The sequence below is a fragment of the Cladophialophora yegresii genome, assembly GCF_000585515.1.
Source record: "Cladophialophora yegresii CBS 114405 chromosome Unknown aczIN-supercont1.3, whole genome shotgun sequence".
In the NCBI taxonomy this organism is placed as follows: Eukaryota; Fungi; Ascomycota; class Eurotiomycetes; order Chaetothyriales; family Herpotrichiellaceae; genus Cladophialophora; species Cladophialophora yegresii.
The window spans coordinates 3,140,424-3,166,676 of record NW_006913047.1 but is presented as its reverse complement, the minus strand read 5'-3'; the positions used below and the strand labels follow the sequence as shown (position 1 = coordinate 3,166,676).

At 53.6% G+C, this 26,253-nt stretch overlaps 11 protein-coding genes across 11 annotated transcripts; 6 read left to right on the top strand and 5 right to left on the bottom strand.

The window, feature by feature from the left end:
- Positions 1 to 332: 332 nt before the first annotated feature.
- Positions 333 to 2,700, top strand: A1O7_04886 (NADH-ubiquinone oxidoreductase 78 kDa subunit, mitochondrial; the record flags this gene model as incomplete). The annotated part of the gene is made up of 3 exons (XM_007758896.1): positions 333 to 550; positions 609 to 2,513; positions 2,595 to 2,700. 3 exons carry the CDS (start codon positions 333 to 335, stop codon positions 2,698 to 2,700), a joined length of 2,229 nt encoding a protein of 742 aa, XP_007757086.1.
- Positions 2,701 to 2,937: 237 nt separating this feature from the next.
- A1O7_04885 (uncharacterized protein) lies at positions 2,938 to 3,261 on the bottom strand (the record flags this gene model as incomplete). Its single annotated transcript, XM_007758895.1, has 1 exon — positions 2,938 to 3,261. The coding sequence occupies one exon, from the start codon at positions 3,259 to 3,261 to the stop codon at positions 2,938 to 2,940; it is 324 nt and encodes a 107-aa protein (XP_007757085.1).
- Positions 3,262 to 3,996: 735 nt separating this feature from the next.
- Positions 3,997 to 7,223, top strand: A1O7_04884 (uncharacterized protein; the record flags this gene model as incomplete). Its single annotated transcript, XM_007758894.1, has 2 exons — positions 3,997 to 4,041; positions 4,074 to 7,223. 2 exons carry the CDS (start codon positions 3,997 to 3,999, stop codon positions 7,221 to 7,223), a joined length of 3,195 nt encoding a protein of 1,064 aa, XP_007757084.1.
- Positions 7,224 to 8,051: 828 nt separating this feature from the next.
- A1O7_04883 (uncharacterized protein) lies at positions 8,052 to 8,837 on the top strand (the record flags this gene model as incomplete). Its single annotated transcript, XM_007758893.1, has 1 exon — positions 8,052 to 8,837. One exon carries the CDS (start codon positions 8,052 to 8,054, stop codon positions 8,835 to 8,837), a length of 786 nt encoding a protein of 261 aa, XP_007757083.1.
- A 2,558-nt stretch (positions 8,838 to 11,395) lies between these two features.
- Positions 11,396 to 12,628, bottom strand: A1O7_04882 (uncharacterized protein; the record flags this gene model as incomplete). Its single annotated transcript, XM_007758892.1, has 1 exon — positions 11,396 to 12,628. One exon carries the CDS (start codon positions 12,626 to 12,628, stop codon positions 11,396 to 11,398), a length of 1,233 nt encoding a protein of 410 aa, XP_007757082.1.
- Positions 12,629 to 13,285: 657 nt separating this feature from the next.
- On the bottom strand, positions 13,286 to 15,079 carry A1O7_04881 (uncharacterized protein; the record flags this gene model as incomplete). The annotated part of the gene is made up of 1 exon (XM_007758891.1): positions 13,286 to 15,079. One exon carries the CDS (start codon positions 15,077 to 15,079, stop codon positions 13,286 to 13,288), a length of 1,794 nt encoding a protein of 597 aa, XP_007757081.1.
- A 762-nt stretch (positions 15,080 to 15,841) lies between these two features.
- A1O7_04880 (uncharacterized protein) lies at positions 15,842 to 18,497 on the bottom strand (the record flags this gene model as incomplete). The annotated part of the gene is made up of 3 exons (XM_007758890.1): positions 15,842 to 16,389; positions 16,442 to 18,226; positions 18,278 to 18,497. The coding sequence occupies 3 exons, from the start codon at positions 18,495 to 18,497 to the stop codon at positions 15,842 to 15,844; spliced, it is 2,553 nt and encodes an 850-aa protein (XP_007757080.1).
- A 363-nt stretch (positions 18,498 to 18,860) lies between these two features.
- On the top strand, positions 18,861 to 19,541 carry A1O7_04879 (uncharacterized protein; the record flags this gene model as incomplete). The annotated part of the gene is made up of 1 exon (XM_007758889.1): positions 18,861 to 19,541. One exon carries the CDS (start codon positions 18,861 to 18,863, stop codon positions 19,539 to 19,541), a length of 681 nt encoding a protein of 226 aa, XP_007757079.1.
- A 324-nt stretch (positions 19,542 to 19,865) lies between these two features.
- A1O7_04878 (uncharacterized protein) lies at positions 19,866 to 20,917 on the top strand (the record flags this gene model as incomplete). The annotated part of the gene is made up of 2 exons (XM_007758888.1): positions 19,866 to 20,214; positions 20,262 to 20,917. 2 exons carry the CDS (start codon positions 19,866 to 19,868, stop codon positions 20,915 to 20,917), a joined length of 1,005 nt encoding a protein of 334 aa, XP_007757078.1.
- A 441-nt stretch (positions 20,918 to 21,358) lies between these two features.
- On the top strand, positions 21,359 to 22,315 carry A1O7_04877 (uncharacterized protein; the record flags this gene model as incomplete). Its single annotated transcript, XM_007758887.1, has 1 exon — positions 21,359 to 22,315. One exon carries the CDS (start codon positions 21,359 to 21,361, stop codon positions 22,313 to 22,315), a length of 957 nt encoding a protein of 318 aa, XP_007757077.1.
- A 1,828-nt stretch (positions 22,316 to 24,143) lies between these two features.
- A1O7_04876 (uncharacterized protein) lies at positions 24,144 to 25,555 on the bottom strand (the record flags this gene model as incomplete). The annotated part of the gene is made up of 2 exons (XM_007758886.1): positions 24,144 to 24,205; positions 24,349 to 25,555. 2 exons carry the CDS (start codon positions 25,553 to 25,555, stop codon positions 24,144 to 24,146), a joined length of 1,269 nt encoding a protein of 422 aa, XP_007757076.1.
- Between the last annotated feature and the right edge of the window lie 698 nt (positions 25,556 to 26,253).

Below are 26,253 nucleotides of genomic sequence, written 5' to 3'. Positions count from 1 at the left end.
GGTCACCGGAAAACATGGAATCATATGGAGTAGGTGTCCAAGAGAGTGGAATCTGCGGTGCAACGGGCGACAAGTGAGCCAATATGTAAACCATGCAAATAAGCCAAGGCTCATTTCTGCGTTTAGGAGGTTGAATGCTCTACCGGCTTGAAGGGCGAATGGCTCGAATGGTCATCATAACTTCATGGGGTTGTGATTGGTGGATTGGCATGAAAGCTGCACTTCAAATCGAGAAGCTTGCTTGTTGTCGTCGTCGAGGTACGCCACCTGCCATCTAACGACCTCTTTCTCTTCCATCTCAAGAGCTGGGACCTGCTCGACAAGTCTTCAATATGCGGTCTCAGCTGCTTCGCGCCGCAGCGTGCTCGAGACCATCGGTCGCTCCCACGACCAGACAAGCGGCGAGCAGGACATTCGCCTCATCCGCCAGACGGAATGCCGAAGTCGAGCTCACAATCGATGGCAAGAAGGTGTCGATAGAGGCTGGGTCAGCCCTGATTCAAGCCTGTGAAAAGGCAGGCGTCACCATACCGAGATATTGTTACCACGAGTACGTTCTTCCACTCGCGATATACATCCCCGGCTAGTGGCTGACTTTGCCCCAACAGAAAGCTGCTTATTGCAGGAAACTGTCGTATGTGTCTAGTCGAAGTCGAACGAGTACCGAAACCTGTTGCCTCATGCGCGTGGCCTGTCCAGCCCGGCATGATCGTCAAGACCGATTCGCCCATGACCCACAAAGCAAGAGAAGGCATAATGGAGTTCCTGCTGGCAAATCATCCCTTGGATTGTCCCATTTGCGACCAAGGTGGCCAATGCGATTTACAGGACCAATCGATGAGATATGGCGCTGATAGAGGTCGGTTTCACGAAGTTACTGGAAAGCGGGCGGTTGAAGACAAGAACATTGGACCCTTGATCAAGACGTCCATGAACAGATGCATCCACTGCACAAGATGTATTCGTTTCGCAAATGAAATTGCTGGAGCACCGGAGTTGGGCTCCACAGGAAGAGGGAACGGCATGGAAATCGGCACGTATCTCGAACGAAATCTCGACACCGAACTCTCTGGCAATGTGGCGGATCTGTGTCCTGTGGGCGCTTTGCTCACTAAGCCCGGCGCCTTCACTTATCGACCGTGGGAGCTCACCAAATTCGAGTCGATTGACGTTTTGAACGCTGTGGGCTCCAATATCCGAGTAGATGCCAGAGGTATGGAGGTCAAGAGAATACTGCCCAGGCTCAACGACGATGTCAACGAGGAGTGGATTGATGACAAGACTCGCTTTGCTATGGACGGCTTGAAGACACAGAGATTGACCACTCCACTGATTCGAAAAGACGACAAATTCCTCCCAGCCACATGGGAACAAGCGCTGACCGAGATCGGAAATGCGTTCATCCGACTGAAGCCGGGTGAGAATGAATTCAAAGCCATTGCTGGTCATTTGATTGAGACGGAGTCTCTTGTCGCTATGAAGGATCTCGCCAACAAATTAAACTCGGAAAATCTCGCTCTTGATCAGCCCGGTGGCGGCAAGCCCATCGCTCATGGCGTCGACATCCGTGGGAACTACCTATTCAACTCTAGAATCTGGGGTATCGAGGACGCAACCACGATGCTCATCATCGGAAGCAATCCCCGATGGGAAGCTGCTGTCCTAAATGCACGAATCCGGAAACAATGGCTCCGCTCACCACTGGAGATTGGTTACATTGGCGAGGATTTTGAGAGCACTTTTGAATATGAGAACTTGGGCAGCGACGCTGCTGCCGTGAAAAAGGCTCTTTCTGGCGAGTTTGGCAAGAAGCTGGCTGAAGCCAAGAGACCTATGATCATTGTTGGAAGCGCCGTTGCAGAACATCCAGATGCCAAAGCCATCTTCGAGACCGTAGGAGCCTTTGTCGACAAGCACCAGGCGAACTTCAACACGGAAGAATGGCAAGGGTTCAACGTCCTTCAACGTGCAGCTTCGCGAGCGGGAGCGTACGAAGTCGGCTTCACCGTCCCCTCGCAGAAAGTCGCGGAGACGAAACCCAAGATGGTGTGGCTGCTTGGTGCGGACGAAGTCAGCGAGGCCGACATTCCCAAGGACGCCTTTGTGATCTACCAGGGCCACCATGGTGAGAAGGGAGCACAGCTTGCAGATGTGATCCTTCCCGGATCTGCTTACACCGAGAAATCCGGCACCTACGTCAATACCGAGGGACGGGTGCAGCTTACTCGTTCTGCGGTCACCATCCCTGGCGCAGCACGAACCGACTGGAAGATCATTCGTGCTGCTTCAGAGTTCTTGGGCGCGCCTTTGCCATATGATGATTTGGAAGTCCTGAGAGACCGTCTGGAAGAAATTTCGCCAGCGCTGAGAAGATACGACACGCTCGAACCTCAGAAACTGACCGGCCTGTCTAAAGTCCAGCTTGTTGATGCCAACAAGGGAGCGAAGGCCACTGGGCAGAAGTTGGAGTTGCCGATCAGGGATTTCTATCAAACCGACGTTATTTCGAGAAGGTGTGTACATGGCCGGACACTCAGTCCTTGGTCGATGCCATTTGTTGCTCCATTCTGCAACACGATACTAACTTGCTCTAGTTCACCTACGATGGCACGCTGCAGTGCTTCTTTCTTCCAGACTCGTGACCCGAGTACGAACTTCGCCGCGCCCGGCGAGCCCGACTCACAAATCTCATACGGCTAAGCGACAGCCTCAGTGGAAATACTCCCTGCAATCCCTCTTAGCCGGGAGCTTTGACGCAGCATGTGTGTATAGGCATTGAAAAGGCGTTTTTAAATCAACCAAGAGGCACAGGGTTGGGCGAGCGCCCCCGACATTGTGATATGTACATATCAAATTCAAGGAAACTTCAGACCACGTCCATGGATCTCGCCAGTGAAAGCTGCTCCTAGAATGACGAACTGACTCATCACAAGCTACTCATTCCACTACAACATCCTTGCTCGTGTCCAATTCCTCAAATCTTCGCAGATTCATTTCTCCCTCCAACAGAGGCTTGACATATGGATCGAATGTCTTCCAATATGGATTCTCCAAATGATACTTCTGAGATGATTCTTTTTCGTAGCGTTCCACAATGGTAAAATCCCGAGGATCGTGGACAGACTGCATGACGAACCAAGAGAGAGTCTCCTTGTCCTTGGAGTATACACGCGAGGCCTCGATGAGTTTGTTCTTTAGTTTTTCGATGACTGAGGGCTCGGAACATTTGGCCCGTAGATGGACGGTTATGGTGTACACCATCTTGCTCCTTGGGAGGGTGCTGTTTCAGTGTGAGATCAGTCGACAGTGGGAGTTTTGTCCTCGTCTGCCACTCCGACATCCTCACGGCTTCACAGATGGGGATTTGTGCTATATAGGCCTATCTTGGAATCGTCCCTCTGACGGCCTCACGTCACGCTTCCCCGCCTGACTGGTTGCCGGATTGGGACGGGTGAGATGAGGCACAAGTGAGTCCATTGAATACGGAGCACTTACCAGTGATATTCTAGCTTCTTGGTCGAGGTTGTTTACTTTCTGCTCATTGCCCTCTTAGTCAAGCCTCGTCATGACTAACTTCATGGTTTGTCTTTCACAGGAGGTACGTTTCTCGAGATGGGTGGCCTGGAGGTCATGGTACCGTATCGCTGGGGCACGTGGAGGATGGTTTAGCTTCACCTAATTCCACAGTAAGCGAGAAATCAAGCTATGACGATGTGCCCGCATTTGCGACTTGCGCGCCGATGTTTCTTTTCCTCACTCGGCTATCGCGCTCCCACCATGCTTGTGTCTCCGCGTCCCTCGTCACCATCCGTAATCGAGTTGTCACGTCTACCCGGTATTCAGCTAGATGAATATGGATAGAAGGGGGATTGTGCGTCTCTCAGACACTCAGATAAAACTATGAAATTCGCAAAGTGCGTTGCCAATCTGAGAAGTAGCGCCAGTATGGCAGGGAACTAACCCAAGCAGGGAACTCGAGGAGGACGCTGTTCCGGAATGGAAAGTCAAGTACCTCGACTACAAGGCAAGGCGCAGATGAAGGTCGATGCGCGATCTCTACTGACAGCCTGCAGCAAGGGAAGAAGAAAATCAAGGCCATCTCGAAAGCCCTTAAGAACCTCAATAAAACACCGGGCATCGAGCCAACGCCTGGAGCGCTGAATGCTTTCTCACACCAAGGAACACCCTTCACGCATTATGACTTCAGTCATTCTCCGCGACCCCCTAGTGTCCGGTCGACACGATCGCTACCCGAGATTGCAGAGGTTGCACCTGATCAAGATGAAGAGCCGGACAACAGACCCGAGGTGCGCCGTCACCACACGAGTCGTACCATGTTCGCTCAAAGCCCACCTATCTACATACCGGGCGCAAGAAGCTCAGACACGACGCCCGAAAGGACGCCACTCTACAACGGGCAACCCAGACGTCAGGTGAACTATGGCTCCATTGTTGGGACACCTCCAGAGGAGACGCCGGGCATGATGGGACCTCTCGAACTCCCAGATCCGGCATTGACTCCCATGAGAAGTCGAGCCACAGCCGAGCCCGCGCCAATGCACAATTCTCAAGGCAACACTCCTCGGCTACCTCCTCCTGCCCAAGTACCTCCATCTTTAGACCCATACCATGTTGGTAAAACGAATCACCCTCCTCGCGCGAGAGGCAGCCTTGGTGGAAGTCTGGCAAAAGTCATGTTCAAGCGTCGGAAGCCAAACAAGACCCAGTCAGTCTCAGGGCCGTCTCTGTCTCGAGCCAACTCCCTTTCCGCCGCCGAAAGGTTTCGGAAGCTGTTCGTTCCTCGAGATCTCACCGAGGCAACCGTCAGTGACATGCAACTGTCGGCATATCGGGACCTCGATGAGCGACAGGCAGAGTTCTTCACCTTTTTGGACAAGGAGTTGAAGAAAATCGAAGAGTTTTACAAGATGAAGGAGGACGAGGCGACTGAGCGGCTCCAAGTTCTGAGGTCGCAATTACACGAGATGAGAGACCGTCGCTTGGCCGAAATATTGAGGTCGAAACACGAGGCTAACGGGACCCAACTACCAGATCTACTCGGCATCAGGGATCCACCACCGGACGTGCTCAAAGAGAATGTCAAACCTGATGGGAACGGCGGCTCTAATCTATTGCCGACCAGAATCGAAGATCTCATTGGCCGTCGTCCAACGATAGGCAAGACTAGCGAGGCCATGGCACAGATGAGTAGTCCTCCAGGGCCACGGGCACAGCAACGCATCAATGATGGGAAGAAAGACTACGTGCGCCGCGACAACGGCAAGGAAGTCAAGTACACCTTTGCTAAACGAAGACTGAAAGTCGCGTTGCAGGAATTCTACCGTGGGCTCGAATTGCTTAAATCTTATACTCTGCTGAACAGGACGGGGTTCCGCAAGATCAACAAAAAGTACGACAAGGCCGTGCAGGCTCGACCTCCGCTGAGGTACATGTCGGAGAAGGTCAACAACGCCTATTTCGTCACGAGTGATGTTATTGACAACCATCTCATGGCGGTCGAGGACCTGTACGCGAGGTATTTTGAGCGCGGCAACCACAAAATTGCCGTGAAGAAACTCCGATCTAAGATTGGAACTGGAGATTACTCGTCGGTGGCCTTTCGCAATGGACTATACCTGGCTTCTGGTGTCTGCTTTGGCGTGGCGGGTCTGGTTGACGCCTCTTTCCGACTGCAGGATCCGCGCATATCTGTACAAACGAGCTATCTACTGCAGCTATACGCGGGCTACTTCCTCATCGTTCTCTTATTCCTGATATTCGCGCTGGATTGCAGGTTCTGGGCCAAGAACCACATCAACTACGTCTTCATTTTCGAGTACGACACCAGGCATGTCCTCGACTGGCGACAACTGGCCGAACTGCCCTGTTTCTTCGCCTTCCTGAACGGCCTGTTCATCTATCTCAACTTTCGACAGAATGCGGATGACTGGTTCTATATCTATTGGCCGCTGTTTCTCATCATCATTACTGTGGTCATCATTTTCTTCCCATTCCCCTTCATCTATCATCACGCCAGGAAATGGTGGGCCGAAACGAATCTCAGACTGGCCTTTGCACCGTTTTACCCGGTTGAGTTCCGAGACTTTTATCTCGGTGACATGTACTGCTCACAAACCTACGCCATGGGTCAGATTGAACTGTTTTTCTGCCTCTACACCAACGACTGGCAGAATCCTCCACAGTGCAATTCCAGCCACTCACGCCTGCTTGGCTTTTTTGCTGCTCTACCCGCAGTTTTGCGGGCACTGCAATGTCTACGTCGGTACTACGACTCCAGAAACTGGTTCCCCCATCTGGCCAACTGTCTCAAATACTGTGGCAATATCGCCTACTACGCGACTCTGTCAATATACCGGATCGACATGAACCACACGACATGGGCTATCTTCGTCACGTTTGCTCTGATCAACGGCCTTTACTGCTCCTTTTGGGACGTTTACTTGGACTGGAGCTTGGGTGACGTTTTTGCGGACAAGCATCCGTTCCTGCGACAGCGGCTGGGCTATAAGCAAGTCTGGATCTACTACGCCGCCATCCCTGCCGATGTCTTGCTCCGACAACAATGGATCTTCTACGCCATCTTCACCGAGGACGTGCAACATTCAGCACTCATGTCCTTCTTCGTCAGTCTAGCAGAGGTGCTGCGTCGTGGGATGTGGTCTCTTTTCCGAGTGGAAAACGAACACTGCAACAACGTCGGCAAGTTCCGCGCCTCGAGGGACATACCCCTACCATACGATCTTCCGGATTCGAGGCAAGCGTCACCGATCCAGCAACGCCAGACAGCCACTCCACGGCCTCCGGGTCAAGAACAAGACGATCAACGCGTCGCAGCAACAGGTGTGGACGTCGAAGCCCGTTCTCCAGACGACTCCTCCATGCGCCGACGACGTCCACCAACCACCCCACGGACCCCTGCGATGCGTGCACTCCAGCGCGTCGGCACGATCATCGGCACGGCCCACGCCCAAGACTTTGAACGGAGAAGGAGACCGCCCGACGAGATTGGTGCAGCTCAAGTTGGGGATGACGTTCGAGACAACGGGGGCAGCAGTGACGAGGACGATGACGACGAAGGGGACGGGAGTGGTGGCGACGACGAGTTTGCCGAACTCCAGAGACAGAGAGAGCAGGATTTGGATCATGCGGAAGCCGCCGAGGCAGATCGGTTGGTTGGCCGGGCTACTGGCGCTGGGCGGTGAGTCGGCATCGCCGTGCGCAAAAAGGGGCCCAAAGCCGCGTAGGCGGATGTGAGCTCGAGGCACACTACCTGTGAAGATAGGGACTGTAATTAGTTCTGGATACGTAGATACAGTAACCACGCAGCAGAGGAAACTACACACCGACACTGCTACAATAGCTCCAATTGGGACTCATGATCTGTCAAACTCGAGGACGGGGAAAGCACTAGTCGAATGATCGAGTGTTCTTCACAAGGACCTTGGTCCATCCATGTGCGGTCTTTGATCTGGGAATTTCGCGCGGATGTAACTCGTATCGGCTGAACACGACATTGACATAATTAACCAGCGACGGTGTGCACGACATGGACAAGGGGGAGACATGTGCTGTACGCATTGCGAGTACAAAATAGCGAAAAGGCCTATGTACATTGCCATCTCGTTCCACCGATGGTGTGCTGCTGAAGAACGGTGGCGTTCACTGTTACAGTAACCTAGGATGCTACAGCACTCGTACGGGCCACTGTGTACAGTACCTACGGTGTCACTAGGTACTGTACCTCGTACCCAATTACTGTTTATGCGGCGGGTGATGCAGTCCTGAAAGCGACGTCATCCCACCTCACTCGACAACCTTTTTTTCCATCCCGCACTGGCTGCAAGGCCTGGTTGCGAACTCTATCTACAAGCATCGCGGTACACAGGACCGAGTCCTACCAGTACTCGTCCGGGAGACTTGATTGACATCACCCAGTACCTGTACTCGTATCTGTGCCTGGTATCGCTGCCTATACTCACAATACTCGACTTCGTACTCTCCGAGAGTCGCGCACTTTACCCATCACCACGATGCCCTTCACTTCCTCCTCCTCTCCCACCGTCCCCCTACCGTTCGACGACATCGACGAGCTCATCTACCTGACCCGCGCGAACGAACTCGCCGACCTCACATCCGCAATCGACACCCTGAGCACGACGCACGCGTGCTCCCCACGTACGATCCTCGCCTCCGCAATCGACATGGACGCCGATGGTCTGGGCTCGCAATCCAGCCTCCTGCACTACGCGGCTGGGAATGGGCATCTCGGGACAATGAAATATTTTCTTTCTTTACTCGATCATGGTGAGGCCACGCGGGACGAGACTCTGACTCAGAAGTCGAATGGGGAGTCCACCTCGACCTCGGCTTCACAGCCGCGTGATAATGATGCGCCCGCGTCCACGTCTTCGACGCAGACGCACACACAGACACGCCGGCTTCTCAACCATCAAAATGTCAGCGGAAACACGCCCCTCCACTGGGCGGCCATGAATGGGCACCTCGACGTGGTAATCGCGCTGGTGCGTGCGGGTGCGGACGCGCGCGTCAGGAATGCCGCGGGGCGGGACTGCATCGTCGAGGCGGAGGTGAGTGCATTGAATAATGGGCGAAGTGAGGTGCAGGCTCAGATCGGGGAGTGTGTGGTTTGGATGTTGAAGAATTGTGAGGGCGTGGAGGAGGGGGTTGGGGTTGGGAAGAACGAAGTGGAGGAAGAAGAGAGTGGACAGAGGAATGATATGAGTACGAGTGCGGCGAATGGGGAAGGTACGAGTAGTGGAAACGACGACGGGACGACAAAAGTGCTGGACACGTGAGAAGGCCAGGGAGGCTGTGCAGGAGAAGGATATGGTAGTCAAAGGTGTTAGGTTGACACACAAATACGGACCTCAGGCTTGAGAGACAGAGATACCCTGTGCATCTCACGTTGAAGGCAAAGCCTGCTTCTGAGTGGGTAGCCAGGTTCGAGAAGCGGATAACAATCACCGTGTCGGATTGCTATCATTCGAATACCAAGCCACGAGGCTACCAGACCACCAGGCCATCGCCGAATAATCAACAATGGTCGATCTTGATTCCATCAACCCCAAGGCACCAGACATGCACCAGATATGCGAAGACCCGTCGCCGTCCGTGTTCGGCTTGCAATCGAACAAGCTTCCACCCGCCGATGTCACTGGACGCGGTTATCCTCAGTCAACCTCGTACAGGAAAACCTTATGGTCTTTCGAGCGCCCCATCCCGAACCTCTTCGATCGGACTTCACCCCGTCAACGGCAAACAATGGCAGTTCAACCCCTCCTTGCCTTCCAACGTACAGTACGCCGTGATGCAAGTCTCATGGGTCTCGGGGTCAACCACGCACCGTTGGTCGACGCAAATGCCGGTGGTCAATCGCTGTTACGCACCACCCATGTCAGCCAAATTTGTCCATACGAAAGGAAGGCTGAAGCGCGGGAATGGGAATCGACACTTGGATGTACCGAGGAGTTTGGTTGTGGGAATATACCTTTACGAGCTTGTCCCCGTCTCTGAGTGGGTGAGAGCATAAGCTGTCGGATCCAGGAAGAGGGGTGGCCAGGACGGTGGGAAGGATCAGCGAAATGCTGGCGAGGAAAAGGCTGGTGAAATGCATCTTGATTGACGGGCGTGAGCGTCAGGATTGGAGGTCGAGGACAAGTCGATGTGTCTTGATTGATCCCAAAATGCCAGTGCACTTGAGTCAGGCTGTCCGTCAAAGGGTCGGCGAGGCGAGGTGACTGTTCGGTTCCTTGACGCAAAGACCTGGTCGTTGAAGCCGCGGGTTGGTTCGAGGTGAAACCGAGAACGAAAATCAATCAATGCACACCTCAGCGTCCCGAACACGGAGGCATGCGCTCTTCTCAAACATGGCAAAGCAGCTAGCCTTATATCCTTAGCTACGCGGCTCGTTCCATCTCAGACTCAAATGTCTAGCCTCATCTTTCTGTATGGCGCGAGCTGAGCTGATGATCACGAGGTTTGTGGCTACCTCGCATGCATGCATGGCTAGACAAACCAGCCTACCATACGTACGGCATTCCAGTGATCCAATCCAATAACGTTGAGAGATGTTCCCGCTGTCAGCCAGCAGCCCATGGAGCTGAACCTCAAGCCGCACTGCGGATATTCTCGTGTCCATCATGTTTCAGGGTCGTCCTCGTGTCGGTGCGCACAAAGCAGTCCGCCACCGAGGTCAACAGAATAGGAAACCGTCACCTGGTGAACGAGGACGATCTGCATGTGGGCACCAGAAGGTGAGGCAGAGCAAAAACCGGCAACCCACGTGTGGCCGGCGAGCCGACTGGATCTACTTCCGCGTCGACCGTTGGGTAGCCCTGCGTTATTTTGGACTACGACGTAGTGGTTCGATGACCACGGTGGGTGTGAATCTCAGCAGCGGAGAGCAAGTTCAGGTTGGACCCGCCGTAAGTGGAAAGCGTTCTTGAGAAGGCGTTGCGCCACGCACAAGAGCGGCCCGTGCATACGAGGACGCTGTACACAGTAATCGGACTGCTGGCTGGATAGTCGTGGTCAATGGCTGGCAGCGAGAATAATGTGCCGTGTTGGAGGCAGTCGATTCGACGTTCGGCAGGCAAGTCTAAAAGCCACGCCACGTAACCAGTGGTGGGAGCCTCGTGTTCAAAGTCGTCTGGCCCGCCCGTGAAGGCTTACCTGAGGTAAGCTTCCTGGCCATTCACAAGGGGTGGCCAAGCGAGGTGCCGTCCCGATTCATAGTGTACATGCATGCCATGCGATACTGTATGCAGGGCGGCAGAACGGCAGACACCACAACGCGACCGACCTGAGCACCCAGGTTGAAGGGCTGTAGGGACCTCAGACAGGCTGAAGATATTGCCTCGGAGCGAAAGATGCGGTCGACGATGCGCGGTCCTCGGGTTCTGCTGTCAAGCCGGATGCACATGGCCTGAATATCTGACTGCGCTGAGTGGTCCGTACACAGTGAGAATGTGCGGTGCAAGGAAACGGGCTGCGAGAGTGCCTGGTCATCTGGGCGTCCGATCTGGAGGGTAACTAAATACTCCGGAGGGCATCCATAGCGTAAGGTCAGGCTGAAGATCTGACAACACTTGCGATAATTATTACAGACGTTCTCAATAACGTCTCCACATAGATCCATATCCTAGGTGCACTCCGTATGCTAAGGACTATCTATCGTATCTTTGATCTATGCTTTTTCAAGTCGTCCTCTCGGCAATCAACTGCAAGTTTACAGGGACTTCATGCATATTTCTACAAACCGTTATCGGCAGTGGTGCCCACCTACCTCGTACATACGGAGTACCATCAGCCATTACAAGATGAGATAATCATGTTTCCATGTTCCTTGAAAGCGTCACTGCGCTCGACGTCTGCAGTTATCCATTACTATTTCCAGACCTCGAATCGTCGGTTCTTGAACCAACCGATCTAGCTGGATGCTGTCTTCCTCGACCCGGATCGACTGTCTGCTACTTTGCATTTTGTAACGTGCGTTGGCAACACTGTATATGCTAAAGCCAAGCACAGTTGCTCCTGCCGCGGTTGCCACTGCTTGGTCGAGATCCAAGAAAGAGTTACTGGAGTGCGGGTAGAAGTGTCCTGCAAATATCTTCAGACGAGCCCAGACTGTGATTGTCCTGCCAGAACTCGCGGCGAGAACTGCATAGGAGAATTGAAGCGCGTTCATTGCGCTGGGTAATATGCTGAGTAGCGCTGTGGCGGGGACAAAAACCAGGCTGATCCATGCGCTTGTTCGTGCCACTCGTTCTGTTCGCTTGGCATCTCGTTTCCATTCTTCCATTCCTACCCTATCTCCTGACTGTGTAAGTCCAGAGACCGCGGGCGGGGTATTTCGTTGAGCTGCTTCGGTACTTGGTCGGAGCATTTCGACAGCCCGTTGGGAAGCTGCAGGGTTCTCATTTGGCCTTCTTCGGGCCCCTTGCTCGATCTCCTGCGGCACGCTTCCAGAGCGAAGCATGTAGGTGATGATCGCAGAGAGCGTAGCGGAGCAAACAGCCAGTATTACAGGGATGGCTATGACAAGGCCCGTGAAGTCGGCAACAAACGATCGGGTGAAGGCTGGTTTCTCGTCACTCGGGGCGCCCAACGGGTTGTACCGAATACCAAGCTCTCTGAAGCTGGAGAAATGGATGTAACATTCAGTGGCAAGGCACAGGAGGCCGACCATTGCCACGGATATCGCCCGACGGAGGCAAACCATCCACACCGAAACAAGGAACAGGATGACACTGATCGCCATGAAGGATTCGACCACGCTGAAAGGTGCCTCGATAGCGGCGATAGACTGAGCAAATTGATTAGCTTCGACGCCAGAGCCTGGAGAGTTGTCGTGACCTGGCGTTAGTGTCGAAATCTGCGATATCAGGTGGCCGGCGGCGACAGTTGGCAGCGTCAAAGTCGCCAGTAAGTCGACGTCGATAGATCCGGACTTTCGTTTCCTCGGATGAAGCGTCCAAGAGACCAGAACGGACAGAATTGTGAGGTACCAGCAGGCGATCGTGCCCGGCCCGTAGAGTGAAGAGACAAGGGCATATCGTTCTGCTACCTGCTGGCCTGTGTCCTCCATCGTTGAAGTCGGCAGTAAAGCTTTTGTACTGTTTGCCAGTCCGAGGGTAGTGGTCTAGCCAAGGCCAACAAGAGCAGGAGGCACACTGGTTTTGGAAATCGATGGGAGAAGCATGTACCTGACTTCTTTTGAAAGCGGCCTCCGCCTGATCTCGATGTCGACGCGTTTCAGGACTGCAAGTATTAGTGCTGTTGCCTGCATTACGGTGTAGGAGACGCACACGCTCATTCCCCATACAGTAGCAATAAGAATGCGCCCAACCCCAATCAAAATGTCGGGGTTCCGCGTGGCAGGTGACACGGTTTGCCTAAGCTGCCTTCTCGGGCTTTCACTGTACGAATCTCGCGAGTGTTGGTTCCTTTTTGGGTCCTCCACACGTAGGATGCAGTATCTACTGCGGGCAAGGGGCCGATTGCCAGCGGTTCGACGCAAGCGGGTCAAGATTCTGACTTGCAGATGCCAGCATGGCCGAGAGTACGAAAGGTGATAGGTATCTCGTCGAGTTGGTCTTTTCCTAGCCGCCGTGGACGAGACTCTTGATTGAAAGACGGCCAAGGCAAGATCGATCCGGGATGTCTTGCAGTTCAACACGCTCGTACGCTACTGTAGATTGGTCTTGATTAGGCATTCGTACATGTTATTTACTTGGAGAACGCTCTACCATCCCTCCCTTCGTTTCATCCGAACCCGGACGTCTTTCTTCGGGTTCATGGCACCGGCGCCGACTATGCGACCTGGGTGCACCCACTTACCACCATTGTTGACGGGCTCGATGTCCCATTGCATGATGATCGCGGCTCCGAAAAGGACGACTTCCCTCTCGGCGAACGTCTTGCCTTTACACATCTGCTTGCCGCCGCCCCAGACTTTCATCGTCTTGTACTCCACTCTGATTTCGGCGTCGTCCTCCGCCTCACCGTTGACGTGACCATTCTGGCCCTTCTCCGCCTGACTTTCCTTGGCCCAGAATCGTCGGGGGTCGAATCGCTCGGGATCGCGGAAATATTTCTCGTCGCTCTGATGTACCCCGTGTGGAATGCAGATTAGCTCTCCCTTCTTCAGCAGCCAACTTTGAGGCTCCTTCTTGCCCAAGCTCCTGGCATCTTTCTCGTCCTCGTAGACCACAAAGTCGTCCTCGACCATCTTGTATGACATACTTGGAGCTTCCAGGCGCATTGCCTCGAAGAACGCCCCTTTCAGGAGAGGACATTTGGTCCACAGAGCAGCCACGTCGATTTCAAGCTTCGGTTGCTCCTTGATCGGAAGGCCAGTCGCGGCTGGTTGGTGGAATCGTACATGGGGAGCAATCTCGCGCCGGATCTCCTGTAATAACGACGGCGTCGAAAAGACATACCATACCATCCAAAAGACCACGGCATTGGCATTGATGTTCATGGCCCACAGGATCGCCCCGTTGCCGGTGGCCCATCCTCTAGGCGAGGATCCCGCCGCCTTGAACTCTCGCGCACGATCGACAATCACGGAAGAGACGTCAGACATGTCACTCCACCTGGACCCGGGGTCTTGACCGTCGAGGTACTTGAACAACGCCTGGTGATGTTCGTCGATGGCTTGAATGATGCGTTCTCTTGCTTTTGCTGGCCCACCCATCCCCGGAAACCAGCTTGGCGCGCCGGCCAAGAAGAGATTGAAGCGCGTATCCATTTCCCACAGGTCCGGCATGATGTTGGGATTATTCTCCATAAAGTCCTTCCCAAACAGTACCGTCGTGGCAATGTCACCCACGAAATACCGTATCAGAGGCATGAGACTGGCTTCGGCGACGAAATCACCATCACTTTTCCCCTGGGACAGAATCTCGACACTCCCCTGTCGTTCCCAGATACTCTGGTCCACAGGACTCGCTGCGCCAGAGACCAGATTCCATGTTCTGTCCTGGACCATGTCGACGGTGACCTTGATGGCCGTGGTGACGAAGCTTTCGCGCAACATGCCGGACAGGACTCCATGGATGTTGCCCCACAGGAGAGCAGGATCGATGGCTTTGATCGCACCCCCGTCGCCCCAGAAGGTCTTCATGACATGATAGATGAAATCCTCCATGGTGATGGGGCTGCTCCTGTCCATCAAGATCTGTTTCGCCAGACTAGGAACCGTGACCACATTGTGTTTGGAGTTGGCCATCCACAGCGCGTAGATGGAGCCATTGCCCCCGAGTGACCGTGCTGCAGCCGTTAAGAAAGCCGTACCCCCGGCGGCGAAGTTGATCGCATGGCCGATCCACGGTATCCAATATGGGAGAATAGGCACAGTTCGCGGACTGTTTCCCGGTGGCTGATTTGACACGGTGGCGCGGTATTGGAGTCCCGTGATGACGCGCGTGACCACGGCGGTGATGAAGAGGAGAACGATAGCTGACTGGACTGGATGATGTAGCGCTCCTGTGACGGTGTGGTGGAGGAACGAAGAGCTTCGTTCCTGCTGCGACATGTCCATGTGCGCTGCCATCTGGTCAAAGGGGGCCGATGTATAATTACGGAGTACAGTGCTGATGAGAGGCTCGTATCGAAAAAACGTGGCAGTGGATTAATTAAGTTCTGACCGGCCCGTACGTTAGTTCGTCGCACCTTATCGGTCAGTGTCAAGAGAGGTCGATCCTCTTGACATGGAGGTTCATGAGACTTGATGTCTCTCTAGGGAGTACGGCTCGTGAGGCAAAAGTGGATGGTCGAGATTGTCTTGATGTGGGATAGAATGGGACGCCTTAAACTTGATCAAATAAACACCGCGCCGCATTCATTCTGACGCGTGTATCCGGCTCGTTAAATCCCCGAAGCTTAATTAGATGCTGCTGACATGGATGGCATTGGATTCCTATCTGGAATTGGCCTTGAATCTGAAGAAGCAGACAGAGCGAGAGAGAAAATCAGTTGATTGTTTTCTATCAAAGGATGCTAAGAGTGAGGGAGGCTTTTATAGCCTGGCTCACTGTCCACTACCAACTGCCTACCAGGCATGTTGCGCACATAAGTGAAGTACTAGCTTCGACAGAATCCTGCCTGTGGTGCCTGGTGTCGACACTACGCAGTATGACTGGAGTAGAGCATGGCGACCGAGGCCGCGATAGATTTCCCTGGGCATAATACATCCGGAGAATACTGCACTTGCATCAAGCTACGTACTGAATTCCCCGTCACACGCTCCAATGATGTACCAAACAATCGCGCTACCGACTGGGTGCCGACGCTTCCATCAAAACTTCTCCGCAAGGATCTTCTTCAACTGCCCACTTTGAGCCTCGTATTTCATGACCTTCTCCTGGCTGGCCATCGCCTTGCTCAGACACCAGTGAATACGAGGCTTCAGTTCGCTTGGCGTTCCCGGCAGATCTGCCAACGTCTTCAATTCGGCCTCGTATTTCTCCACGTTCTTGTTTTCCTGGGCAGTCAACTGTGCTAGAATCGCCAGATCGAGGCGCGCCTTGAGGACTTCGTCGTCCGTCAAGTATTCGAATGCGGATTGGTAGACCGGTTTCCCTGGTTTGATGCCGTACGGTCGACCGTTCTTCGACGTGATCGAGATTAACTCGGCCTGCTCCAGAGCTTGCAGCACAGTCTCGCCGTCCTTGAACAGATCGTTGAGAATGAACTCGTTGTACCGCAGAGTCTCGTTTGCCGCGAGCTCCTTGACCAGCAGCCATGCTTGCTGAGGTGTCCATTTGCGGGTCGACACATCGACGTCAAGAAGATACATTTTCAAGATCTCTGAGGCGGACTGCTCGATGATTTGACGTACAGCTTCTGTTCTCCTGCGTTAGCATCGAAACACAATAATGGTGAAAGGTCAACATACTGCCGGGCGATTCGCCGGTTTTGATCCGTCGGGCGAGGAACTCCAGATCCGTCAGTCGGCCTCCAAGCACTTGTATCACGCCGTCCAGCTCGTCGAGATCGCTTCGCCTTTGCGAGGCATTCGCTTTCTCCTCCTCACTCTGCGGGGTCTTCTCGTCAGCGCCGTCAGCAGCGTCCAGGTGTTTCAAGACGAGTTTCTTTGCCACTTCCGGAGAACAGTCGCTCAAAGTGATCTGGCGGAACACTCGATCTGGCAGAGCCTTGCTAAGTGATTTGGAGAATGAAACATCCGTCGTCAGGAAAATCACGTGGGCAATGTTCTGCGTCGTCAGAACAGCAGCCCATTCTCCAATCTTGTCGTAGACCAGACTCGCCGATCCCTCGTTGTTTTTGTGGAGGAAGTTGTCAATCACGACTACCGGTCGATTCTCGGGGTGGGCTTCAAGCCATTCATCGTCGGCCATTTGGGGATCCTTGTCGTCCTTCTTACGTGGAGTCAACGCGATCTGTTTCAGTGCAGTAGTTGTGTTGCCCCAGATCTTGGCCAGTTGATTGTCCAGTGTCTCGGAAAACCCAGCCTTTGTACCGATCGTGGCTGTTGCGGCGAGATCGACCATGCTGCTGATACTGTTCATCCACGAGAACACTGGTTTGTAGCCGACTTCAGCGGCAGCTGCAGCGATGGTGTTGCTATCTCCTCGGGCTTCCTGGATCTTCTTGCAATCGATGATCAGAGTATTGGGCCGATCCTTCAGGGCTTGGTCCACGACCAGCTCTTTCTTTCCGGCGCCGCGAGGGCCTTGCACAACTATAAAAGTATCGGCAGTCTCGATCAGCCACGTCTGTAGTTGGTTGATTGCGCCCTGGCGATCCTCCCAAACAATTCTGAGATTCTCGTCTTCACGCTTGTTCTTTCGGAACCGGATGATGTCGTAACCGCGCAGCAGCTGGCCTCTAACCCACTTGATGATGGGCTGATCCTCCAGATGTAAGCCGTGAGTGACATGCATTCTGATAAAGAAAGTCCTTATCGGGTCGAACACAGCAACTGAGGCGGCTGTGAGAAGGGCAACCAGGATAGGGATGACGATCCTCGGGTGGTTGGTCATCCAGTCCCAGATCCAATTCGTCCTCTTCTTTGACTCGTAGCTCAATTTGAGTAAAGTCCCGGTTTTGCCTCCTCCCTCTTCTGGGGGAACTACGTAGCCATGCATACAATTCCTGGCCATGGTTGCAAATCTGACTCTGGTATAGTCAATGGTTCCGTATTTCGGGGTGACTTTCGAGTCGGACGGCTGCGGGGCAATCTCTGAGAGCTTGCCATACCGGCGAAACAATGAGTACAGAGTCTCCTGGGTCAATTCGGCGGCGGTGTTTTCTGGGGCCGTAGGTAGAAATTCCACCTTGAGTCTAGCTGTGGGCAGGCGATATAGATCCTCAATCCACGGTTTGCCCTGCACTAGGAAAGCCCGCACTCTTCGTAGGGGATTGAACCATGGTCTGATTGGCTTCTCGTGGAGATATTGTTTCAATGTGCTTTCCAGTTCAGCGGCGTTTATTCCTTCGTCATGAGAGAACTTGACAAACGCACCTCCCTCGCGTAGCCGGGGTAGGATCTTTTCAACACGCAGTGGCAGGCCCTCTGGTAGAGCTCGTTTGATGATACTGCCGGGGTCGGCTAAAGCAAGGTTCGGTTGGTTGACCTTGCTGAGGGAATCTGCCAGGAACTTGTCCGGGTTGAGGTAGGGAATACGGTTCAGCCATTGCAGCTTCAGTGGGAAGACATCTGCGACGCGGTCAGTACAGCTCTTGCCAGTATGCGCCTAGTTCGGCTCACTATCGAAGAAAAAGATGCCTTGATTCTCCTGGGTCTGGATGTGGCCTGATTCATTGTCGCCAGATTCGGTGGACGTCGTTCTCCTGCTTGGAGCAACTGGGGCGGCTCTAACTGTTGGTCGAGCATTCCTCCCTGTGTAGAGCAGTTGCCTTCTAGGAAAGGTTGTCAGAAGATGGCCTGGCCGCCCAAAGGAGCGTCCAGCAGTCCTCGAGAGTATCATCGTCACTGTCCCCTCAGCATCGTGGCAGTGAAGGTCTGTTCATGTCTACCAGTCTTAGCAGTCCTGTAGATGGACAGAGACTGTAGTTGAGCTTCGAGTGCCGAATAACATGTCCAACAAGTCGGCTCTTGTGACCACAAAAGCTTGCTGCCTGCCGCACCCCGTCACCAGCTGCCACCTGCGCATCCAACCTGGAACTCAGCGGGCGCGTTTTCTCAATGACGTAGAAGGGAGAAAATCTGTGGCTGCTTTTGTGGCTGGGCATTTTACACTGTGGCTTGAATTATTGGACACTTTCAACGCGTTGCCCGTTCTAGCGGCATTTCTGCTTTCGAGCAAAGGTACGGAGCAACTGAGTCGAAGATGAGCTGGTGGTCGAAGGCTCCCCCTGCTGCTCCGAGCAGCGAGAAAGGAGACAACACTGCTCTACCCGTTCCACCAACTCCGAAAGAAGCTGTGGCAGCTCCCATTTGCGCAACCACTGCTCCTCCTGTTTCCGAGCCCGCCACTCGCGCCCTGAGTAGAGAAGAGCAGGCTGAGCAGGAATGGGTCTCATTGTTGAAAGAACTACAAGTAGAAGCAAGTGATGGACAGCCTGAGAAGGCAACATTCACCCAGAAAGAGACAGCATCGCAGCCGACGCCCAGTGGGACTGACATCTCGCCCAACTCGTTGTACCCGACCGAAATGTCCTGTCGGTCCGCGTTCGACTATGCAATGTTCTGCCAAAGCTTCGGAGGTCAGTTCGTCAACGTCTACCGTTACGGTTCCTTCCGCTCATGTTCGAACCACTGGGATGACTTTTGGCTCTGTATGAGAACAAGGAAGTGGGACAAGGCGGACCGCGAGAGAGCAATTCAAGAGCATTACCGAAAAAAGGCAGTCAAATGGAAGACTGGGCCCAGTAGCGAAGACGTATGGGAGGTTAGAACAGAGCCGGTCAAGAATCCCATCTCTGGAAACTTTGCTGAACTCGAGGCCGAATTGGAGCAGTTGAAGAAAAACAACCCAGCTGTACCCGAACCTTGGACCCCAGCACAGTAGTGGAAATACCAATGGACACTTCACCATGAAAGAAAGGGCTCCGGCTGAGTCGTAGGTTTTCGGATTTCATGTCACAGTCACTGGTGCGGAGCTCAATATTACACCGCGCTAAGTGCCCTTCACCACCTGACTATGCCCTTCACTGCGAACTAGGCAGTCAAGTGCATTGGAACCACGCATGAGCAAACTGCGCTCTAACCACGACTGACATCATATCGCCTTTGTCTCTCTCCACCTTTCCCACATTCGACCACCATTCTCTGTCGGCCTGCTGGAGTCATGGAACCACTACTTCGGGTTCTGATGACGGAGGAGCCGGTCTCCATGACGCCCCAACGAGCTTTCGAGCACGCAGACAACCTCCTACAGCAAGCCGCAGCTCTACGAGAGAAGGCTGATGACCTCCGAGAGCAAGCTGATTTCATGTATGGCCGCGCCAACACCCTTACCAAAACCGCTAAAGGTCTTCAGCAAATCGCTTACCAAGACCGTGACGCTATGCAAATCATGTGGGACAAAATCCTACGCATGTCGAAGGAGGATTTCGAGTTGTACTTGTCTGACTCCGCTCATTCTGCTCGTTTTAACGAGATGGCGACACGTGTCGAAGATGGCTTGGGCAATGTAGATCAGATGAACGAATTTCTCAGCGACTTCCTGGAGTTCGTAGATGGTGGGAATTATCGAAGGTCACAGCACCTGAACCAGAGTTCCCGGCAGTGTGCGATCAAGCTTCTTCCGGCTTTTTGGAAGCAGGGCCAGCCTGCAAACCAAAGTTGAAACGACGCATATCTACTCTCAATGACGGAGATGAGGCTGCCCCATACCCCGCAGCGAAGAGGCTTAAGAGAGTGAGATATGACGAAGAATCAGGACCAGCTTCAGATGAAGACAAAACAATCAACGGCCAAGCTGCAAGACTTGTTTCACATGCGCCTGCGGAACGCACCGAGTGCAATTCCCAAGTCTCGACAGATGCAGGAGAAACATCAAATACGGACTCAGACCCAGCAGGGGATGAAGAATCTGATGGCCACCGGGTTGGATCTGAGGCAACGAACTCGTCTGATGAGGAGGAAAAGAAATCTTCGACACCGAGCGACATTCATACTACAACCGAAGCCCGGGACTCTGTCGACGAGAACTCTTCGGTGGGCAGTGATGACACGGAATCCGACTCTGGGCTGTCATGCACATCCAACAGCGCTTCAGCGTCTTCGTCAAGTGGTGACTCTGCTGATGATGTTGTGGTCGAGGAACCCAACGGTCGGCCGGAAAGAACGAGCCGGACTGCGAGTGCGAGCAAGACTGTTGCGGCCCCGACGAGTCAGAAGGACAAGAAGCTGAAGACTGGTTCCGTGTCAGTGCGCAAGTGAGGCAACACCAGAGATAAACATCGATCATAGTTGGAGGATCGGGTAGACAAATCTTGAGGCTGAATCCAGGTTCAGTAGTCCGGTCGTATGGCCTTTTGGATATGACCAGAGCCGGCTGTGGCCACGGCCACCAAGCGGCAGATCTGCTGAAATGGGACAGATCAGCAACGTGAGGACGAAATGAACCTCGAGTGAATTGAGGAACACTTCACTGTTCAAGAGCAGATGAATAACAGCAGATCGATCTTGTCACTTGAGATTGTTGTCGCTGAACTGAACACCACTCCAGATCTCTATATCAGCTCTTCTTCACGTCCCCCGTTTGTCAACTACCTTGATCGCATCTTCCTCTCTCACACCTCAGATGCTCCACCATCACTCCTATTCACTTCTTTCGCATGTTATCTGATATTCTAGCTTGTTTTATCTCTGCGACTCATGATGGCGGCTGTCTCATCCTGCTCAAATCGGCACTACCTGGAGGCGGACTGCATTGACGAGCAATATAAAGTCCTCCAGCTTCTTTCCAGCGATCTCCACCATGCGGCGACCATACTCAAGTACAAGGTCTACGATGTTGAGAGCCGATCTTTCGCTGTGAGAAAGGCAGCTAGGGAGGCAAATGCGACCAATCTGTGCCGTGGCAGAGGCCTGGGAGACTTGCAGAATGAAGTAGAATGGCGCGCGAAACAGATGTTGAAGAACAATGCCATGATGCTCGACCTCGCTCAGCAGGTGAAGATCGGTCTGAAGACTCTGATCAAGATCGCCTGCGCCACCCCAGATGCCGTTCAGGCGGGCTTGAAGGCAAATGCAAACGACGACCTGTTGGGAACTGACATTGAGATCGACTCGGAAGCAATCTCAACCAAGAAGGCGAGCTTGGGTCCGCCGCTCGAAGACCAACTAGCCAAGGAATTGACTCAAGCTCGACACGTCTTTGTTGACTCCAGCAGATTTGTCCCGGTCAACTTCCGGGAGGCGTCAACTCCAGTTCGGCGGGAAGTTGATTCTGAAAAGCGCAAGAGTGACAAGCCGCGACAAGTCAAGAAAGTCCGCTTCGTCGACGATGCCGCAATGTCGAAGTGCCAGGCAGCTACGAAGGCTCTGTACAGCATCGTGGAGCCTTCGCCTGATCGAGGCGGGGCGAAATGCAGCACGAAGAAGGTATTCTCCCACGTCGAGATCCCAGCGAGGTCGATTGCAAAGAAGCGGAAGGGGAAGGAGAACGTTGAACGCGCCCAATCACCACCAGGCCCACAGTCCTGCAGCATGGAGGAGATGGAGAAACAATTGCACGTCTGGATCCCAAACAAGATCAGCATGCCATGTCTGCCCGTTGATAGGAACCTGCAAGGGCTGATGACGCCGAAGGCAAAAAGAGTTCAACGAGACTGACCGGGCATATTACCAAAAGAGCTTGGGAATGGACTAACATCACAGGCACCTAGGTACGCACGAGCTGGCGACCCGAAGTTCTTCGAAAAGGAAGTCTTGGTGACGACGAGGTGCGCTACACGGGCTCGCATTTCCCAGATCAGACAGGAATGTGCTGCGCTGTTGGGAAGACAAGAAGTGCTCGAGGTTCAGGATCAGGATCCTCTTTGCTTGAGCTAGCTGCCGTTCGCACACAGTGACCACCAGCGAGCGAGTTGATGCTGAACTTCTTTCAGCGCAGGACAGCAATCGCCTTTGGAATTTCTTTCATGGTTACCCAAAATCTCAACTCTTCAAATGCCGGCGTTAACTTGGTCGACCGTCTTGCACATTTCAAAAGTACTTGAATCAAAATCAATTGGATACCAGTCTCTTCTCCTCTCGTCTCCTCTCAGTTGGTCCAGCTTCTCTGATATTCATCCGTGCGCGGGACGTAATGTGTCGCTTGTGCCATGCAGTCCGCTGACGATACATAGTAGTTTTTCTCCTTAAATGCGAGCCCAAATTTCATATCGATTGTATGTCCTCTCACCGATAATCAGTGTGCACGCGTCGTCAAGTCCGCCAGCTGGATAAACAATGAGACAAGCTGTTTTGGTGTCCTTGTTGCAGACATGACTTAACTAGTTGAGGGTGGTGCTCTGCACAAGTTTCTATCTGAGGTAAATCGGCAAAGCACATACACCATCTTTATCCGCATGCCACATTTGCAGCAAATCTAGTTGCTTACTTGACATCTGCAGAGCGCAGCATCATACCGCCGCATAAGACGTCCCCATTGAGCCCAATGGGAAAGCGATTACACCGCCTCTGTTGAAAGTTGCAACGTCGCTGTCGGGAGACGGGCGATGACCAGGCAGATCTCAAGGCAGTGGAGAAGCTAATTTCTTTGAGCGAGATGGCGCATACAAGACAAGATAAGACAAGACAGATCCAAGCTGATACCATTTCTCGTGCCGGCCGTACAGCGTTTCCGTTAGGGTACTACTGCCTCAACCCTGCACGAATCCCGTCTTAGTCTACGGCCCCTGGAAACCAGAGGCATAGCACATATATATATATATATATACATATACCGTATCATAACTACCGCCAGAGGCGAGCAGTGTGTGATGTCTTCGAGGACCGGGAGAAGTTCGCGAACCGACCAGCCCGTCTATGGAGCTGACTGTGCGGTGGTGAGTATTAATCAGCTGGTGTCAGTGCTATGCAGTAGAGGAAGTTACACCCAGCTGGAATCTGGTAGAAGGCGACTTGAAGGGGTAATTGCCTTGCCAAGGCGAAGAAGGTGTAGGACGAGGACAGAAAAGAAGGGCGTCGCCTGACGTTGATCTTCTGGCTACTGGTGCTGTTGAGTGCCTGTCCTGCATTAGTCTCCTCTGCTTGCTCGATACACTAGGGTGACCATCGAGCCTGGCCGAGCATACAACATGCTCGGTACGCGTGGCGTATATTCTAAGAGACGAACAATGATGGCGCCAGCTTCCTGAAGTTGACTGAGTCCTGATATGGCTACCAGGAGTCGCAGGACGAGCTTGGAGAAGAGCTGAAGAAGCTGGTTGTGGACCATGCACGAGGCTGTAATCTTAGCCAGACGATGTCGCGGCGTCCTTGCAACGGCACTGAGTGGACGATGAATATGCTAGCAGCACCAGGTAGAGCTCCGCTTGGCTATCACGCCACTCTCGGTGTCCTCATCGAAATGTCTTCGTGAGTGGTGCCGACTGCAATCCACGAATTCCGCACTGCTGAGCGAAGTCTAGATGAAGCCTGCTCGTTGGTCGACCATCTAGGCATCGTCGTTGACATACTTGTCATAAACATCAGGATACCATTTCTTGCCCACGTCCCCTATGCAAGTTCATTAGTCTGTACCACGTACCGCCGTCGAGGAAAAAGGGCAAACATGAACAACAGGACGTTGCTTTTTGGAAGGGAAGCAGAACTGCGCGAAAACAACACAGCGCGAGAACACGAAACCTGGCCAAACTCACTATGACTCCGGATTTTCGTCCTCAACTGCGCCTCCCCCCAAGTCTCGTACTTCCCCTTCAAGAACGGACTATCGACATTCCTCGCCTCGTCGCTCTCAAGTCCCTCGCCCCATCTGTGCCTCCGTTCGTCAAACTGCGCCCACAAGCTCATAAAGTCGCGCTTTGCTAGCTGCGGCTGCACGCCCTGGAAGAATGGCACGCTATACCGCTCAAACGAGCCGGATGGGAGCAACACGCGGTGCGTCGTCGCTTTGCACAGGCCGTCGGTCACCACCTCGAAGGCTTGGCCCATGTTCACGACAAAGGTGTCCGGCATGGGCGGGACGTCGATCCAGCTGCCGGATTTGGTGAGGACTTGCAGGCCCCTGCCGGCGATGCTGCCGCCGGAGCTCCCGGTGCCAGAACCCGTCGATGACGCAGCAACGTGCGAGGGTTGTTCTTGTTCTTTGGCTTGCGGTGGTGGTGGTTGCGTCTGCAGCAAAAACGTCATCCAGCCGGAGGAGTCCTTATGAGGGCCTACGCCTTGGATCCAGCCCGATGGAACGTGACCGCTCTTTGGAGACTCGTCTGCGACAGCAGCCGGGTCCCCAGAGCCAGATGACCGGCTCCGATAATGCACGACCTTGAGCCGATGCTGGGGGCCGGTGAAACGCTGCAGGACGCCGCTCTCCACCTCGAGAGCCTCCTCCACGAGGCTCAGAAACCTGGTGCTCAGAGCTTGCATCTCACAGACATACGCTTCGACTGCGGCCTTTAAGCGTCCCACCACCACAGCCGCGGCCTCGACGTCGTCACTGGCCACGGGCCACTGGTTCGGGCCCAGCAGGCGCGTGGACAGGGCATCGCCATCGTCTCCATCCTGAATCGACACTTCGTTTGCGAATTCGAACTGTTCGCGCTGGTCCTGGCTCCCGGCTGTGGTTTCGTGGCCAAACGAGCTATATCCCAGGAAGTGTGGAGAGTTGATCAGCGAGGCCGATAATTTGACATGCTCCGGGAGGTCGAACAGTGGGGCCAACAACGCTAGGAGTTTTCCCACGATGGTGGCGTCGACGCCGTGGTCGGATATGTACAGGAAGCCGATGTCGAGGAGGGAGTGGCGGAGTTGGGCGAGGAGGTCTGCGCGGATGGATGAGTCAGAGTCGGAAGAAGCTTTGCTGAGGTTGATTGTGGGGATGCTGGTGGGGACGGATTGAGACTCGGACATGGTGTGCTTCGTGGGGGAGATGAAGGCAGAAGCGTAGGAACGTCTTTCTCCTTGTCGTGGATTGAATCAGCATTGATTGACGGTCCGAGAAGACGGCATCAGCGGGTTTCATGGAAGATGGGGTGGCACGCAGAGGGGAAACCAAACCAAAGCACGCCATTGTAGCTCATGCTTTACGACAAGCATTGCAAGCACCCAAGAGCAGAAGCGCTTACGTAAATGATCATCCTCAAGACTCTGGTGAGCTGGTGGTGAGCCTGAAGAGAAGTAGTTCACGCCAGCATTTGATGAGAGACAAACAATAAGACAACACAGGAATGAGCTTCAATGACTCTTGATTGTGACGGTGGTGACGGGAATGAGCTATGTAAAGGCTGACATCGACCTTTTGGTCAATGTCAATTAGTGGATGCCGTAATGAATGTCCGCTGTAGTGATGATTGATCTCCAGGTGCCACCGATCTGGTATGCGCCCTGACATGTTCCCAATCGTGGTAACAATGATCCCATCCAAGGTTCGTCAGGAGACGATGCATTCATTCTGCTTCCAACATCAATCACATAGGATGTTTTTGCATGCGCCTTCACTTAGGGTGCAGTGGCATTTGTGGTTTTTTGGGTTTGTTGGGGGCTGAGTGGTGGTTGGGAGTTTGACTCTTGTACAATCTTCCATCTCTGAGGCCAGGAAGGGTGTTTGC